Below are 19,465 nucleotides of genomic sequence, written 5' to 3' on the forward strand. Positions count from 1 at the left end.
AATCTTCTGTCCTATTGAGGAAACTGACATCAAGAGGCAAAGGGACTTTGCCAAAATCAGATAGGAAAACCTTAGGATAGCATTTCTGAAAGAGACTTGGAAGTCTTGTCCTGTTATTACTGGTACCTCTCCAAATTCTTCTCAGAGTCAAAGATGTACAATCTTCCTTGAGAAGGGCTGCACTCCTTATAAGTTAGGACAGTGCTTTACCCAGAGACACTTCTTGTTGTTTGTAACTGTTGTTTTTGTTCTTGTTTGTCCTTCCTTCTGGAAGATCAGGGAGGTGATGCCTGTGATGTGCAAGTGAATTGGTTTTAGGAATTGGATTTAGATGAAGGAGGGCTGGGCAAGGTCATCTGCCTCACATGGCCCTCCACAGTCATCTGGGTCCAATGCCAGATATAGATCAAGACTACTGGAAATGGCCCTGGGTATAGTGGAAGACCTTGGCCTTTTTAAGCTAAGGTCTTTAACAGGTCTCAGTTTGACGGAGGCAATACCCATTCAGTAATTAAGGATAGATAGCAACTGAGGCAAACAATTTCCTCTTTCATGTAATCAAAAAAAAAAAAAAATCTAAATAAATAAATCAAGAAATAAATCTGGGAGGGGAAGACCCTCAGAATTTCAGGCCAAATCAGAAATGATTGCTGTTTACATTCAATCTGAGTCAGTCAATAATCAAACCAACCAAACATTGATCAGATGCATCTCAGCCTAGTACCAGTTGGTGGCGAATTAGAATCAGATTGGTTTTGGTTTAAGACTTGTGCTTTAAGAAAGAAGTATTACTAGACAGTAAACCCCAAGATATCTTGGAAGGATTCAGAAGTGGAAAAGAGAACAAAAATGCTTTTAAGAGCATCTGTAATATTTGTACAACTTACTTATTGGAGGAAACGTCAAGGGGTTTTGGAGTTTTGTTTGTTTTTTTTACCTCACAGTTGTAGAGATTTTATCCCATCTTTTTTTTTTTTTTTTTTTGTGGGGGGGGATTGTTTTAACTACAAGTAACTTTTCTAATCCATAGCACCCAGCACCCATTTTAAAACATATATCTTTTATTTCCAGGATTGGAGACACAAATTCCGAAATTAACATTCTAAGCGTAGGTGGTGGAGCAGGTATGAATAAAGATTTGTGTTTTATGATTTGCATATTTTCTTCAAAGAAACATGGTTATATTCATTAGAAATGTCAATTCCATAGTAATTCCTTTTCTTTTCCCTCATTAAACAAATTGAATTATTATTATCTTATACTCTTGATGATAATGATGGTGATGATATGATGAGTCATCTTGACATAGTAGATAGAGAGCTAGTCTCAGGGCCAAAAAATCTGGATTTTAGTCCTGCCACCTTTACAAGTTATTTAAAGTCTCAGTAGCTAGGATGACTTTCTAAGAATAGTTGTTTATTTGTGTTGATAAAGAGTTTCATTCCCAAGAGTTCCATATACTAAAGATAAAACAGATTGATAGAGAGAGAGACAGACAGACAAGAGAGATTAAGACCATTGTTAACTACATTAATATAGTTCCAAATAAATTTGAAATAATAGAGTACTAGAGTTGGAGTTCAAACCCTACCTGTGATAGGGTGACAGGCAGGTCATTTAACCTTCTAGAAACTTAATTCAGTCTTTGAGCCTACAAAATGGAAATGGATTGTTATTTAATCTGTTGTCTAAAGAAATAATTCTCAAATTGGCAAAATCATAGGTACTTAATACAACAATGTTTTATCATTAGTACTATTAATGATATTACTGTTTTAATTATAAAATATTTGAGGCAAATTATAGACTTTTGTGCTAGTATTCATATCATCTATGTGATATAATAATGGATATAATTTTATTATCCAAATCTATACATAGATATAAACCAAGACTATATTTTTCCAATTTTTCCAATGATCATAGGACTAGAAGTCATTCTAAGAAGCCATGTCAGGTATATCCTTGTCATCATTCCAAAATCACACACTAATCAATCCCAAAAGATAACAATTTATATCCTATCTTCCTTTAAATATATCTCCTGAAAGAAATTCTAAAATTTCACTTAGTCACTGACTCATAGCTCTCACACTCAGTTTCATGTGGTATATGTTTAATGTCTTAAATGTAAGATTCTTGGAACATATCAACACTTTTTCTTCTTCTCTGATGAGTCTAGATCTGGAAAAAGAGTTTCTCTCTCTCTCTCTCTCTCTCTCTCTCTCTCTCTCTCTCTCTCTCTCTCTCTCTCTCTCTCTCTCTGTGTGTGTGTGTGTGTGTGTCTTTCTCTCCCCTCTCTTTCTCCCTTTCATTTTCCTTCCCCATTTCTGCTTTTCTGCTCTTCTCCCCTTCTTCCCCCACTTTTCTGACTCTCTCTCTGTTTCTCTGTTTCTCTCTCTCTCTCTCTCTCTCTCTCTCTCTCTCTCTCTCTTTCTCTTCCTTTCTCCCTCTCTCTGTTCTGTCTCTCTCTATATATACATATGCATATGTGTGTGTCATATGCATATGTGTGTGTCCTAACAATCAGCTTCATACAGAATGTTAGAAGGTTTTAAAAATGGTCAGTTATCTGACTATTTTCAAATATCTAGATATCTTAAAAATAGTATTTTCTCAATAAGTATATGTGTTGATTGATGATGTTGCATCATATCTAGATTATTAAATCATTTTAATATTTTATCCAGATATTTATCTCATATTCCTAGCTTGAATCTTATAGCATCTACCTAGTGCTATGTGTTAGACCACATTACCATTAAAATCATCACTAGTCCTTTATGGAATGGAATGGCTTTTCTTTGACAGAAAAATGGCTTAGGATATAGCCACAAGAAAGTCAGAGAAATCTGACATGCCCCAGAAAGCAAAATGCAACTGAAGTGCCACTTGGACTCAAGAAAATTCAAGGAACAAAGAACAAAGAATATTGCCAGGTGGGAAATTTTCCAAAAGCTTGTGGCCAAAAATAATCCATTGCTGATGATTGACTCCTTGGGTCGAGAGAATTCACAGCTACTAATTGTCTAATTAGTTTATTATAACCAGGTCTGGCATTTCCTATGTGTTTTGCATTTAAGTTACGTAGACCAAACAGACACTATGAATATCATATCACAGTTTCACTGGTGCTTAGACAAGGGGGAAAAAGATTACAAGGAAAAGTAATTAAAACCAATCCATACAAAGGCCAATTTAATTGACCTCTTAATACAAAGTTAATTGAATTCCTGATGTACATTTAGCCAGATGCTCTTAAGCTAGCTGGAGTAAGGAATATTTGTCTATTGCACTGGTCCCTTAGAGTTGTATTTAGGAGCTAACATACACCACTTACAAAGAACATGAGAAACAACTGCAAGAGATTTGAACCTGACTGAAATTAAACACTATATTAATAGCATGAAGTCCTCCAGGTGTGATATGAATGACCTTTTGGGTCTCTTTAAGCTGTAACTTAATTGCCCCTAAGGTATGAATTTGATGCATTAGAAATACCCCACAGGAACTCAAGTTATTACAAATTAGATTTATTTTCCTTGGTGACTACCTAAAATCAAATGTGATGTGTTTTTTTAAAAAAATTTTTTTGGGGGGGATTCTTATGGAAAGTATAAGAAACAAATCATTCTGAAATCTCTACTGATCTGTGATCTCCTCACAGTAGCATTTTTGTACATCCAATGATTATGTGATTTCTCCAACAACAGATAACAACCCATCTAGATTTATGTGATTCTAATCTATGTTTATTCACAAGTTTCCACAAAATCCAACCAATATCCTGAGAACCTCTTTTGTGTTTTCTATGTATTGTATGACTAATTGTAAAACAAATGGACGTTCTGTCCACATTCCCCACTGTTGTTACCTGAGCATGTGTGCAAGAACTATCATTATGTCCAGTGCTTGCCACACATTAAATGTTTACTTATCCTTAAGTAAAGCCACTTAATAAATATCTGATTGAATGTCTTACTGATTCCATCTTTAATTTCCCCATTGTACATTTCTTTAATAGCATCTTTTATAACCTGTGTAATTGCTAGTTTGTAAAGTATTTGCAGCCTTCATGTGATAAATAAGTACCTATCCATTGCCTTTTTCAATCTTAGCCTGAGAGCCATTAATTTAATTGTAGAAATATATATAAGCATATATATATATATATGTATAAATATATATATGTATACACACATACATATGTGTATATATATACATACATACACACATGCACACACATTTATATATATGTACACACGTACATATACACATATAATATCATTTGATCCTTGCTATCCTGGGAGGGAAATGATACAAGTTTCTCCAATTTATAAATGAGGAAACTGAGAATAAGTGAAGGTTAAGTGACTAGCCCAGGATCACACAGCTAATAAACTTCTGAAGTTAGATTTGAATTCAGGTCTTCTCAAGTTCAGGGACAACACTCCATCCACTGCGCCACATAGCTACTATTTTAGACAGACATACAGAGTCAGAGAAGCAGAGACAGAAAGGTGTATTTCAATATAATTGATTTCCTTTCCAATTCTATGTGTGTAACCATTTTCAGCATAATATTTGCTTTGAAAAATATTATTCTGAAGAGGTTTCCATAGGTTTCACCAGACTTCCAAAGAGTTTGATAACACATAAAGATGATATTAAAACTTCTGCTTTAGAGAATTGTCAGCTGTACTACTTTGGTTGAAACCCATTATCGATAATACATGTTTATTGATTATCTCCTATTGACAGATTTATGAAGTATACAGAACAAAATATAAACTACCAGAAAAGCTTTTGAAATGCATTTGATAACCCTGCTACATTCAAATGCTTTGAACTCTGAGTTGTGTGCTCAGGTTGGAGCAGATTAAGAAAAGCTAGGTACCTGGGACAACATGGGTGCCTTATCAGGATTAGTCATTGTTTGCTACATAATTTGCAGTGCAAAAAGAAGTGTGGACATGTCTTAAACAAAAACAAATTGAGGAAATTGGTCTTTTGGTCAGTAAACTTCTTATTTTGAGAACTTAAAAAAAATCAGCTGGCCAACCTTAATTTAGGTAAAAGCAAACTAGATGGGCCAGTAGAGAAAAACAGCAAGTCTGTTCAGCAACTCTTTGTGGAAGTTAAGCAAGAGCTAGAGCCTTGAGCAATCCAAAAGAAAGGAAATCAATGATAACCTTTTTATATGGCCTTCAAGTAATCTCTCACATCAATAAAACACTACAGATAAGGAAGTACTGTGGTACATAGATTATACTTTCTAATGTAGCAAGGTGTGCAAAATCCATTCCTTTTGTGTATGTAGGAAGAAAAACAAAGGTAATAGATCAGAAGGGAAATAAATCTTCAACAGAAGCTTTAAAAGTGCTGGATTTATAGGACCTAAACTAGAAAGTGAAGTTCTACTTTTTAAAGACTTGAAACAAAATGTCTCATTGTTGTTATTCAGAACTATTTCTTTATTTCCCAAATTCTTCATTTAATTTTGATTTCAACAGCATTTTTTGAAATATTGAAAATTATTTTATTCCCTGTGCCCAACCTCCTTCAATGTCTTTTCTGAAATGGCCTCATTCCTATTTCCTAACATAAAACTGTCCCTTGCAACTTTTATTCATCATTTATTGAAATGATCCATGTGGTTGATGGTTTAGAGAGAGAGGAAGGAAAAAAGCTCATACCTTTCCTGGAAGGGTAAGAAACTATAACTTTATATAAAATTATGCTTAGAAGGAAAACCCCAGAAGGGGATAATGGTTTCTCATTGTTCTAGGGTCTGGTTTAAGGAAAACCATATTATCTGCCCTGATGTTCTCTGCATATATCTAACTACTCAATAAGAAATGGACTGAGGTACAACTCAGATGAATTCACTGTACTAAGGTTTCTGCTGGTTTTAATTTAACCTGTTGTGGGACTGAACCCAATGTCATAGTATAACCCATATATGTATGTTTATACATGAGATCAGAGAAGATAAGACCGTACATCTATAATTTGGAAGCTATCTAATCTGACTCCTTCATTTTATAAATGAGGAAACTGAGGTCTAGAAAGATTAAGTGGCTTCCTTCCCCAAGGTCACACTGAGGGTAAAGGCAGATCTGTTATTCAAATTCACATTGTTTAACTTCAAACTCAGTTTCAGCAAATACCCTCACATATAATAAATATTTTTGGCTTGTGTATAAGAATATGAACATCACATTCTTAGTGAATTATCTAAAGTACACATAGCAATTATACGAATCCTATAGTTCATAGGATTTTAGAATTTGAAAGGAGGCTAGAGATCATCTACCACCTTTATTTTAAAAGATAGTAATAAAATAATTATAATACCTAGAATTTATATTGCACATTAAGTTTTGCAAAATGTTTTATATATGTTAAATTATTTGATCCTCAAAACAATACTGTGAGATAGCTGCTATCATTATCTTCATTTTACTGATGAGGAAACTGAGGTAGAGAGAAATAAAGTGATTTGTCCAGAATCACACACTTAGTAAATATATATGAGGTAGGATTTTTCCCCCTTGGGTTTTTTTTAAAGTTTATTACTTTTTAAAAACATTTTTAAAATTAAATTCCAAATTCACTTTCACCCTTCCCCTACCCAATGATGCATGTGAAATCTTGCAACACACATTTCCATATATATTCCATACAAAAAAAAGCAAGCAAGAAAAAAAAAATTAAGAGAGGAAATTATACTTCAATTTGCACTGTTTAGCTTTGCTCTCTTTCGAGCTGGATAGCACTTTTCATAATGGGTCTTTTGGAATTGTCTTGAATCATTGCATTGCTCAAAGAAGTTAAGTCTTTCAGAGTCAATAATTTTTACAATATTGCTATATAATATTGCTGTTACTGTGTACAATTATCTCCTGTTTCTTCACTTCATTTCACTTTTTATCAGTTCATATAAGTCTCCCCAGGTTTTTCTGAAACCACTCCTCTCATTGTTTCCTATAAACAACAATGTTCCATCACAATCATATACCATAAATTTTCAGCCATTTCCCAATTGATGGTCACTTCAGTTTTTAATTTTGCCAATCCCAAAAGAGCTATTATAAATATTATGTCATATATAAGTCCTTTTTCTCTTTCTTGGCTCTCTTTGAGGTACAAACCAAGTACTGGTTATGCTGGGTCAAAGTTATACATAGATTTTTTTTTAGCTCTCTAAACCAAATTGTTTTTTCAGAATGGTTGGATCAGTTCACAACTCTATCAACACTTCATTACTGTACCTATTTTTTTTTATCCTCACTAGCATTCATCATTTCTGATAAGTTTGATATGGTATATCAGATTTTTAAAAATTTGCATTTATTAAATAGTGATTTAGAGCATTTTTTCCATATAACTATTGATTCCTTTAATTTATTTCTTCTGAAAACTTTCTGTTTCTATCATTTGACCATTGTCAATTGGGGAGTAATTCTTGTTTTTATAAATTCAACTCAGTTTCTTACATATTTGAAAAATGATTTCATTATCTGAGAAATTTATATTATATTTTAAAAATACTGTTTAGCTGACTATGGTACCTTTTATTAAAATGTACTTTCCCTGCTTACCAGTTTTAATTAGCTCTATTTTTGCTTTTGCTTTGTTTGAGATCATGATTGGTACCCCTCAGCTAAAGCATAATAGATTCTGTTCCAGGCACTATTTTAACAGTGTGTGTGCATGCACATCTTTATGTTTCAAGTGTGTCTCTTTAAACAAACTGTTGTTGAATTTTGTTTTCTAATCCAACTGTTATCCATCTTATAGGTGGGAACTCAGTTTTTTTGACTCCAAGTTTTGTATCATTTTATCATACCATTACCTAATTTCCCAAAGGAGGTCAAGAAACTCCTCAGGGTCTTGGTTTCCTAAGTTATTTGCTCAAGGTCATTCATTAAGTCAATGGAAAAATCTTGGCAAGAATCCCATAATTTTGTTTTCTTATATAGGGCATTAGTAAGCAAATATAAAATAAAAAGATTTTCCAACAATAGGATTCTTCAGAATGATCAAAGTAGCTTTATAAGGAATGTCTTTTATATTAATTTTGACCACCTCCTATAAGATAACTGATGATACTCTAATATTTCCAGAAATTCTAATATTGTTAAATGAGACAGGGTTAATAAAGAAAAAGTCCAGGGGATTTGAAATTATGTAAGAGCCCAATTTTTTTAAAAAGTCTGGGAATCTTGGTAGAAGACTAGGTATGGATATAAATGACAATCAATATCTAATATTGGACAAAAGAAAGTGAAAAGTCTCAGTCTTCAAGGTGATGTAACTTTCCCAAGTGTCCACTTACATTCCTCATTTGACTTGATTACTATGTACAAAACTGTGGTGCAGTTAGAAACTGACTAAGGCCTCTAAACACCTGGATAGATTTTAAATTCCACAGAATAGTTCCTTGTCTCTTATAACTCAAAGGGAATAAAAATAATTCTAATAAGCCATATCAAAAGAAGAATAAAACAAAAGCAGTTACTGTCCTATTGGAAATACATCAATACTTGCTCATTGTATAAAGGGTTCTGGTGTAGTGTTACTGTGCAACCTCTCAAAATTAGTTAAGTAATTGTAGATTAGGGCCTAAAGTAAGTACTTCTAATTGTGAGAATTTAAAATATATCAAAATGTACTATTATATGTACACAATGAGTTTTTCCTAATTATGTTCTACTATTTGACCTAGCTATTTCCCCCTGTCCATTGATTAAGTTTAATGTCCAGCGAAATTCTCCTTTTATAACATCCATTATCATAAGGAGGTAACCCAGAGTTCTTGAAAGCTCTATCAATTGCTGTCTTCCTATGAAATATAGCTCACAGCATATCCTTGCTGTGTTATGGCAAAGTAAATCTCCTTTAGTTAACTTCAATAATTTGGAGTTACCTATCTAAAACCAATAATGAACCTAAGTGAGTGTTATATATTAGAGTCACACCTATAAAATTGAGCTTTAGCTTAAATATTATTATGTTTTCACCAGTCATAAATATAATAGAAGAAATCCTAGAGGATTTGGAACAAAGAGCCCAATTAAAAAAAAAAAAAAAAAAAAAAGCCTGGATATCTGGGAATAAGAGAAGCTTGGGCAGGGTTCATAAATGCTACAAAACAATTTGTAACATTGGGCAAAAGCAAGCCAAAAGTCTCAGTCTGCAAGGTGAATAGAAGTAAGCTTCACAGGTCTCTATATACATTCTTGATTACCATCTACAAAACTATGGTGCATGCTTAGAAAATATATATGTAACATTTAGCTACTCTGGATCCACCCTCCTTCCTCTCTATTTGAAAATACTAGTGTATATAATAGACCCCAGAGTATGATGTTGGGCTCTCACTTAGTCTACACGGCCCAGACTACATGCAGCCTGGGAATTTTTATGACACTAGAAAGCTAGAGAGCTACATCAGGGAAGCAGAGACTCATCACACTGTGGGGCAACTTTATCTTTTTTCAAGTAAAGCCTTTCTATGTTGTGGATGGGAGAAAAATAGTTGCATAGACTTATCATACTCAACAATAAAAGGCCAGCAATAAAGGGATATATGAAAAAGCAATAGAAATATTGGGAAGCCAAAGTGAAGACGAGGGAGAAATACAATGTCTTAACATAAATATCTTCATGAAAACATTATTCTAGTTAATCTGACTTTTTCTCTAAAAATATATTATCTATATCCACAAAGAATAATTATTTTTAAACTGGTGACAAAACTTTAAACTGAAGGTATAAAACTGGTTAAGTACTTCAGTTATTTCTGAATGGTTGGGGGATAGAGATTTTCCAATACCTCTGAAATCATGAAGCCATCTATTTGTAAAGACAATCATGCTCATATTCACTAATTTCTTGTTGATACAACCCACATATAAGTATGTATATGTAATATATAATGTGTATGTATACATACATACATATATATGATAGAAAGGAAGGAAGAAAGCAAGGAAAAAAAGACAAAGAAAGAAAGAAATATAGGTATAGAGCTGGAAAGGACATCAGGGACCTTAAAGTTTACAATTCTGAAGTAGGCTGGGATAGAGAAGAGAGAGCCAACCCATCATTACAGTCCTTAAAGTTTATTGAACACTGAGGGTTTTGAAAATATGCTTCAGAATCATCCCTTATATCTTTATGTTACATCCATCTATGGTGATTAAACTAATGTGCAAATTGTGCCATTTATAAAAAATAAACATGAAGTCCAGATTTTAAAGATGTAAATATTTTATTTTTAAAAAATTTCTTTGGGAATCCAGCCATTCTAGAGAACAATTTGGAACTATGCCCAAAAAGTTATCAAACTGTGCATACCCTTTGATCCAGCATTGCTGTTATTGGGCTTATATCCCAAAGAAATACTAAAGAGCGGAAAGGGACCTGTATGTGCCAAAATGTTTGTGGCAGCTCTTTTTGTAGTAGCTAGAAACTGGAAGATGAATGGATGTCCATCAATTGGAGAATGGTTGGGTAAATTATGGTATATGAAGGTTATGGAATATTATTGCTCTGTAAGAAATGACCAACAGGAGGAATACAGAGAGGCTTGGAGAGATTTACATCAACTGATGCTGAGTGAAATGAGCAGAACCAGAAGATCTCTGTACACTTCAATGTTGTATGAAGATGTATTCTGATGGAAGTGGATATCTTCAACATAAAGAAGATCCAACTCATTTCCAGTTGATCAATGATGGACAGAAATAACTACACCCAGAGAAGGAACACTGGGAAGTGAATGTAAATTGTTAGCCCTACTGTCTATCTACCCAGGTTACTTATACCTTCGGAATCTAATACTTAATGTGCAACAAGAAAATGGTATTTACACACATATATTGTATCTGGGTTATGTTGTAACATATGTAAAATGTATGGGATTGCCTGTCATTGGGGGGAGGATATGGAGGGAGGGGGGGATAATTTGGAAAAATGAATACAAATGATAATATTATTTAAAAAATTACTCATGCATATATACTGTGGAAAAAATTCTAAATAAAATAAAAAAAAATTTCTTTGGTATACCTAATTTGTCGATTTAGCTGCCCTTTGGTGTTCAAACCCATCCATCTATGGCATCTTTCTTTTTTTTCTTTTTTTTTTTAATTAATTTTATAATTATACATTTTTTGACAGTATATTGCATGAGTAATTTTTTTACATTATCCCTTGTATTCATTTTTCCAGATTTTCCCCTCCCTCCCTTTACTCCCTCCCCTAGATGACAGGCAATCTCATACATTTTACATGTGTTACAGTATAACCTAGATATAATATATGTGTGTAAATCCAATTTTCTTGTTGCACGTTAAGTATTGGATTCCAAAGGTATAAGTAACCTGGGTAGATAGACAGTAGTGGTAATATTTTACATTCAATTCCATGGCATCTTTCTTAATGTTTCCATTCCATAAGTTGTTTTTGTGGTTGGTATCTTCCAACAGCTTCATTCACTTTCATAACTATAGGGCAGAAGTTTTCCAGAGCCAAATGCCAGGAGACATCTAAAAGCAAATGTCAATGCTCTTTTGACTCTGAATGTTTATTTACAGTTCTTCCCTTTGGACTCTATAGCCATTTTAATATTCTGCTGCAAACCTCCCACACTGACAAAACTACATCAATACTGAAATACCAAGAAAAGAATATACTACCGACACGTGAGACAGATATATTTTTCATTGCAGACCAAATCAGATTATACATCTTCTGGTTCCACACTTATAATCTAAATTAGTTTCTCTGGTCAGCTACAGTCTTCTAAATCCTAGGAATATTCTAGGTTGAGCCTTGTAACAGACACCAGATAAGGAATAATTTGAATACAACAAATAATAGAGAAATTATCTCCTATCCTCCACCCCAGTGGAAAAATTTAAGAAATTCATATACATTTTGAAATGATGTGGTAAAATGAAGTAAGTAGAGATTCATAAATCTTTCTGATTTGCTTTATGTTTTATAGGTTACAAACTAATGTTGATAATAATAAGATACTAGAGAAGCAGTATTACTTCATGATAGGAAGCTGGCCTCAGAACCAAGAAGATGTCAGTTCAAGACTTACCTGACACATACTGATTGTATGACCTTTGCAAATCAGTTCATTTTTCAGTGCATTGAGGTATCTCTGTGACTTTGTCTTCATTTCTTATAGATGTATAGCTGCTGTTCATTTTTTGTAGGGGTTTTCTCATGAGCAACTGCCAAACAAATGGAAATCCAGATCCAGAGCTCTCCTCCCCACAAGATGATAATAATAATATAGTAATGATTTTAATAAATAATTTTAATGTTTTTCATCTACTTTTTCTTTTTTTAATTGAAGCTTTTTTATTTTTAAAAGATATGCAAGGATAATTTTTCAACGTTGACCCTTGCAAAACTTTGTGTTCCAATTTTTCCTCCCCTTCCTCACAACCCCTGCCCTAGATGGCAAGCAATTCAATATATGTCAAGCATAGTAATATATATATATATATATATATATATATATATCTCCAATATAGACATACATATTTATACAATTATCTTGCTGCACAAGAAAAATCAGATCAAAAAGTAAAAAAAAAATGAGAAAGAAAATAAAATTCAAGCAAATTACAACAAAAGAATTGAAAATGCTATGTTGTGATCCACACTCAGTTTCCACAGTCCTCTCTCTGGGTGTCAATGGCTCTCTTCATCACAAGATCATTGGAACTGGTCTAAATCATCTCATTGCTGAGAAGAGCCATGGCCATCAGAATTAATCATTGTATAATCTTGCTGTTGCCATTTTCAATGATTTCCTGGTTCTTCTCATTTCACTTAACATCCATCAATTTTTTCTTAATTCATCTTCACAATACTTATGAGATAGGCCAAGTATTATTAGACCAAATGGGAAAAAAATAGGGTTCAGAAAGATCAAGCAATCTACTGAGTAATTCAGTTCCATAAGAATCCTTAGGTTGTATCAACAAGATAAAATCTATTGTTTGGGAATCCCTGCAGCACACACAGTAGTCACTTTGACTCTTAATAGCTAGAAGAGATCTAGGATACCTTACAGGGGTTTCTAATTATCTTTGTGATTTGGACAAATCAATTAACAGTTCTAATCTATAAACTGAAATACAGTTTATAGATTAGAACTTGTTAATTGATTTGTCCAAATCACAAAGATAATTAGAAACCCCTGTAAGGAAAGCTTTAGGAAATGTGATTACTTCAGAGGTACCTCTCATTACCATCCTTGATCTTGGAAGAAGAGTGAAGAGGTAGGAACTCACATGGATGGTCAAACATGAAATTTGTTTATTTCATGTTCTCTCAGCCTTAAATACCTTAGTACAATTACATCACTACAACACATTGCACATGTGCTAACTATAAACACCTTTCTATTATTATGTAGATGCCTCTTTGCTGCAAGTATCTCTTTTTTCAAGTAGAACACAAGTTGTTAGCCCTCACAAACACACACACACACACACACACACACACACACACACACACGTCAGGAAGGCTGAGACACCCCCAAGAGGAGATGACAACCGAACTAGACATTGTCAGCAGGTTCTCTCTGGGCTGAAGGGTCTTATACTTCACCCAGAGTTCCCCCACTGTCTGTGGCCCTCTACATCCAGAGACTTTTTTTAATGATAACTCTCCCCCCAAACTTTCCCTCCTCTTCCATTATAGGCCTTATGTGCTGGAGGCAGCTATACTTGGAGATCCCATTGTTAAATTTTCTTTGTGAGAATTTACACTAAAGAAACAGGTGAAATAAAAATCCTGATATATGTTTTGTTGATTGTCTAGACCTAAGAAAATATAAATAATTTAATTCAGATAAAATTTAAAAGTTTATGTACATAATCCCCCCTCCCCTAACTCAGGGTTACTAATGAACCCTTATATTTCTGTATGTTGTTGTTTCAGTTATATTTAATTGTTAAAGACCCTATTGAGGGTTTTCTTTCTTTTTTTTCTTCCTGAGGCAATTGGGGTTAAGTGGCTTGCCCAGGATCACACAGCTAGGAAGTATTAAATGTCTGAGATGAGATTTGAACTCAGATCCTCCTGAATTCAGGGCTGGTGCTCTATCCACTATGCCACATAGCTGCCCTGGAGAGTTTTCTTAGCAAAGATACTGAAATGGTTCGTCATGTTCTTCTCCAGTTCACTTTACAAATGAAGAAATTGAGACAAACAGCATTGTGACTTATACAGGCTCTTATAAAAAGTATTTGAAACCAGATTTGAACTCAAGAAGATGAGTCTTTCTGTCTCCAGGCCTGGAGACACTGTACCACTACACTGCCAGGAGATTGTCAAATGCTTTGTTAAAATCTTTACAAGGTGGATAATGGAATGGGATTCATGCACAAAACATAATAGTCAATAATTATGATAATCCACTGTTTGAGAAATCCAAAGATTCCAGCTTCTGGGATCAAAATTCAGTATTTCACAAAAATTGTTGGGGAAACAGGAAAATAATATAGCAGAAATTAGGTAATAAACAAAATTTGATACTGTATACCAAGATAAGGTGAAATGGGCACATGATTTAGACATAAAGGGTAATATCGTAAGCAAATTAGAAAACCAAGTAGAACTTTGGAAAAGAGAAGAATTTATTACAAATAGGAGATAGAGAACATTATGAAATACAATATGAATAATTTAAATTATATTAAATTTAAAGGTTTACACAAAGTCAATGTAACCAAGATTAAAAGGGAAGTAGAAAGCTGTGAAACAATTTTTATAGACATTGTTTCTGATAAAGATCTTATTTATAAAAATGCAGAGAAAACTGAGTCAAATTTATAAGAATATAATCCATTCCCCAACTGACAAGTGGTCAAAGGATAAAAACAGGTAGTTATCAGATGAATAAATTAAAGCCATCTACAGTCATATAAAAAATTCTCTAAGTCACTTCTGATTAGAGAAATGCAAATTAAAACAAGTCCAAGGTACCACCTCAGACTTAGATTAGATAATATGACAGAAAAGGAAAATGAGAAATAGTGGAGAGGGGAATATTGGAACACTAATGGGTTGTTGGTGGAATTGTGAAGTGATCCAACCATTCTGGAGAGCAATTTGAAACTCTGCTCAAAGGTCTATCAAATTGTACATATCCTTTAGTCCATCACTAGGTCTATATCCCAAAGAGATCATTAAAAAATGGGAAAGGACCCACATGTACAAAATATTTATAGCAGTCTCCTTGCAGGGGCAAAGAATTAGAAATATAAGAAATGCCCATCAATTGGTGAATAACTGAACAATTGTGGCATATGAATGCAATAGAATACTATTGCTCTATTAGAAATGATGAACAGGTGGGTTTCAGAAAAACCTGGAAGGACTTATTTGACTGATAGTGAATGAATTGAGCAGACCCAGAATACTGTACACAATAACAGCAACTTTATGTAGATGATCAGCTTTGATAGATTTTGCTCTTCCCAGCAATACAATGATCTAAGATAATTCTAAAAGACTGATGATGAAAAATGCTACTTGCATTTAGAGAAAGAGCTATGGAATCTGAATGTGAATCACGGAATACTATTTTCACTTTTTCCATTTTTTTCTCTCAGTTTTTCCCTTTTGTTTGCATTTTTCTTTCACAATATGACTAATGTTGACATATGCTTATGATTGTGTGTGTGTGTGTGTGTGTGTGTGTGTGTGTGTGTGTGTGTGTGTGTGTAAAATCTATACTAGATTGGGAAGGATAAAGAATAGGAAGAAGCGAGAAAAAATAGAAATCAAAACCTTATAAAAACAAATGTCAAAAACTAATAATTTTTTTAAAAAGTAAAAAAAAAAAAAAAAAAAAAAAAAAAAAAAAAAAACTTGACAAACTTTAATTGATGGATTTTCCTGATTTAGTCTAGCAACCATTTCAGTAGCAGGAATTATTTAAGATTAGCATAATCTTGATGAAGTCATGTTAGCTCTTTTTGATAATGGCTTCCTTTTCTATGTGTTCATTAACCACCCCTTTAACATTTTATTTTAGAATTTTGTAAGGAATCAAAGATAATATGTCTGACTTTGAAGACTTTTTTCCCCTGCTCCTTCCTTTTATCAGTCCAGAACAATTTTTGTCATCCTGTAGTCCACAGCAACTCTGTCATTTCATATAATGAATGGTGTAGTGGAAAGAGCACAAGATTTGATGCTGGGAGACCCAAATTCAAATTCTTACTCTTCCATTTATTTACTCTCTGTTTAAACTTCAAATTATGTTGCCTTTCTGGGCCCTTCTGTCCTCATGTAGTATGAAGGGATTGTACTAGAACATAGGTATCATGAGTGAGGCCCCAAACAGATTAAAATGTTTGGGGGAAATAGAAAAACTAAATAAAAATACAACAAAACATAGATAACATTGCATTTTATACCTGTCAATATGAGACAAGGAGATTCTCATATATGAATTAATGGACCTTAGTCTCACTCCCCTTTCTTTTTGAGGTTGACACCATTTGATTAGATGATCCCTAAAAGTCCTTTCCAACTCTAAAATTAGAAGCTATCTACTGCTCTGCAAAGCAATACTGTTCTAAGCTGTCCCTTTATTTAACATGTTTAATTAGAAACTAAATGGTGAACATCGTGGTAGCCTTTAAAAGGTAATTATCCCAGAAAGTTTAAATAATTCCTATAGCCTAAATGCCAAATTGTTGATAATGCAAGCTGCCACATATTTGACTATAAATGCCTCAGGACATTCATTTACATATAAAAGAACTAGCCCAGTCAATTAAGAACACAGGTTAAATTATGACACAAAATGATTTGGATGGGGGAGAGGAAAAATTAATGGTAGCTACTTGGATGACATACTGTAAGACTATCAGGTTATGTTCATATATATTTGTATGTGCAGTAATTCTACAAATTTGGCAAATACTAATAAATGAAAAAAATGCAGTTATTTATCATGACATCCCCTTAATTTTTAGACAGCAGTCTCTGTACTACTTAATTTGCTTTGTTATTCACCAAAGGTTGGAGGAGAGGGAATAGGAAATGGTGAATTGTAAAAATAGCCAAACCATTGTTATTTCTGCTACCCCTTCCATCTGTCATGTAAACCTTTGCAGATTTTGTTCCTTTAGGGGAAATACTCAAATGTGTCACTGCTTAATAAGGTTTTTGTTCACCCAAATAACTGCTGGCTTTTGTGTTTGCTGAAAGTCTACAAGGTCACATATTTTGACAGTCTAGAGCTGTCAAAATCATCATCAATTAATTTTTATTGAGTGGTCATGTGGTAGAAGGATATGGTTTCCATTAAAAGATATTGAAAACCAGCATACATACACACATACATACATGCATGCGTACAAATAATAGATAAATACATAGATTCATTCTACTTGCACAGTTTTTTGGATATCACAATTGTGGGCCCCAGATGGCTTAAGAATGAACAATAAAGCCTGCTCGCATGATTTCAAATTTCTTTTTTCTCCCCCCACTTACTCTAAAATTGCCAAAAATTGTTACATCAGTGGCTTCTGTTTTCCCTTTTACACCATGTTTCAACTTGGTATTTTGATTATGTCATTTATAAAGAATCATTATGTTGGGCACTGGACTAAACATAAAGTATTACTGGTCCTGTTGTGAAGAATTATGCTGAGAAACACAAAATAATTTCTTTCCCTTTGTTTTTCTTGTACTGAGTCTCTTTCACCACTGTCCATAATTATGAAGGATTTGAATAACAGGATGCAATTAAGTTCAAAGGAGAGATGGTAGATGATGGTAGCAAAACCTTTCAATGGTTTGGAAAATGTGTGCCATTTAAAGATGCTAGGTACAAGTCACATGGAAGGTTGTAGAAGGGAATGGCTAGTGTTAAAGAAGGTTGTCAGAATGCAATATTCCTCAGGAGAAAGTCAAATTTCCATTAATATGAGAAAGTGGAAGTAGTGTAGCATGTTACTAACTTCTCTATTTCAGTTAAAGATCATACTAGATCATAATTAAGTCATCTGAACTCACCATCATGTTGTCATTTTTGAATTTTATTCTTCCACATTGTCATTCCTACATCTAAGCTTTTGCCAAGTATTGATAATTTTACTTCCTTACATCCTTTGCATGTGCCCCCTTCTCTATGTTCAGTCAATCATTCAGTATTGTTTACTAAATACCTATTGATGAGATTAGAGTCAGGGAACCATAATGATGAGATTAGATTCAGGGAACCAAAATGATGAGATTAGGGTTCCTTGTGGTCAGGGAGTTAAATGATGAGGTTAGTGGCAGGTTTAGGGTTTAAGGAACCAAATGAAGAGATTGGCTCCCCTAAATCACCTTTAGGATTTGACACAAGGTAAGGAGTTGTGGGAACCCCCTTCTGGAGGTGCAGGAATTTATGAACCCAAAAAGCTAAACTGATAAAAAGAAGTTTATTATAGGCATTGAGAAGTCAACCTTTGCTATGAATGAATAGAAAGACTGAATTTCTTAATGGCAAGGTCCTGACAGAGAAGTAAAGTTTCTAGTAGAGAAATCCCAACAGAGAGGTATAAAGTTTCATTAGGGAAATAAGTGAGGATAAAGAGAGGGTAACGCTGAAAAAGAATATTATTTTAGTGAGCAGATGTTTCCTTGGCATAGCATAGCATGGCATGGCATGTTAGGTTTTCTGCAAGGGCTGAGTTTAAAATTGGCTCTTTTTATAATAGAAGCTTTGAGTACAAGCTGAGGTTTGCTCTTGATGGGGACTGGTGAGTGGAGTTTGAGCTGGAATCAGAATAGACAATCTTGGAATTGAATGGGTGTTTCTTCAATTCAATTCTCCACCTCACTAGCTCCACCTAGATAAAACACTTTCCTTGATTCCTGGAGCTGTCTCTCAGAGAGGCAGAGTTCAAGGAGAATCTCTCCTTTAAGGAGCTTTAGAGTTTCAGGATCCCCTCATCACTATTATGTGCCAGGCACATTCAGAAAGCTACAATCCTAGTATTGGTCCTTACTACTTTTTGTTTAAGATAATGTTTTAGCTTCCTATTTTTCCTATCTCTGCTTTGTTTCAATTAATATTCTACAGAGCTGCCACATTAATATGGCTTTAACACAGTTTTGGCCATTCAGTTCTCTGTAGAAGAAATTAAATATCTTTTATTGCCTAGAGATAAAATATAAACTTCTCATTTGGCATTTAAAATCTTTTGAAATTTGGTGCCAATCTACCTATGTAGACTGGTTTTTTATTATCCTTCCCCTCCTCATTGTTTGTGTTCCAAATGCAATTGCTTGCTTTCTATAAGGTACCTTATATATGGCATTCTAATTCATGCTTCCATGTCTTTCTATCAGTTGTCCCTGTGCCTGGAATGCATTTCCTTTTCTCTTTCTATCTCATAGTATCTCAAGCTCCCTC

The 19,465-nt window shown here is 33.8% G+C and overlaps 1 protein-coding gene across 1 annotated transcript in view; it reads left to right on the top strand.

The window, feature by feature from the left end:
• The window catches only part of HNMT (histamine N-methyltransferase), a 55,094-nt gene that overhangs the window by 2,981 nt on the left and 32,648 nt on the right, over positions 1–19,465 (top strand). The window contains exon 2 of the mRNA XM_074301933.1: positions 1,072–1,124. Coding sequence (XP_074158034.1) covers positions 1,072–1,124 — 53 coding nt within the window. The remainder of the gene's footprint in view (positions 1–1,071; positions 1,125–19,465) is intronic.

The sequence above is a fragment of the Sminthopsis crassicaudata genome, chromosome 3 (assembly GCF_048593235.1).
Source record: "Sminthopsis crassicaudata isolate SCR6 chromosome 3, ASM4859323v1, whole genome shotgun sequence".
Classification (NCBI taxonomy): Eukaryota; Metazoa; Chordata; class Mammalia; order Dasyuromorphia; family Dasyuridae; genus Sminthopsis; species Sminthopsis crassicaudata.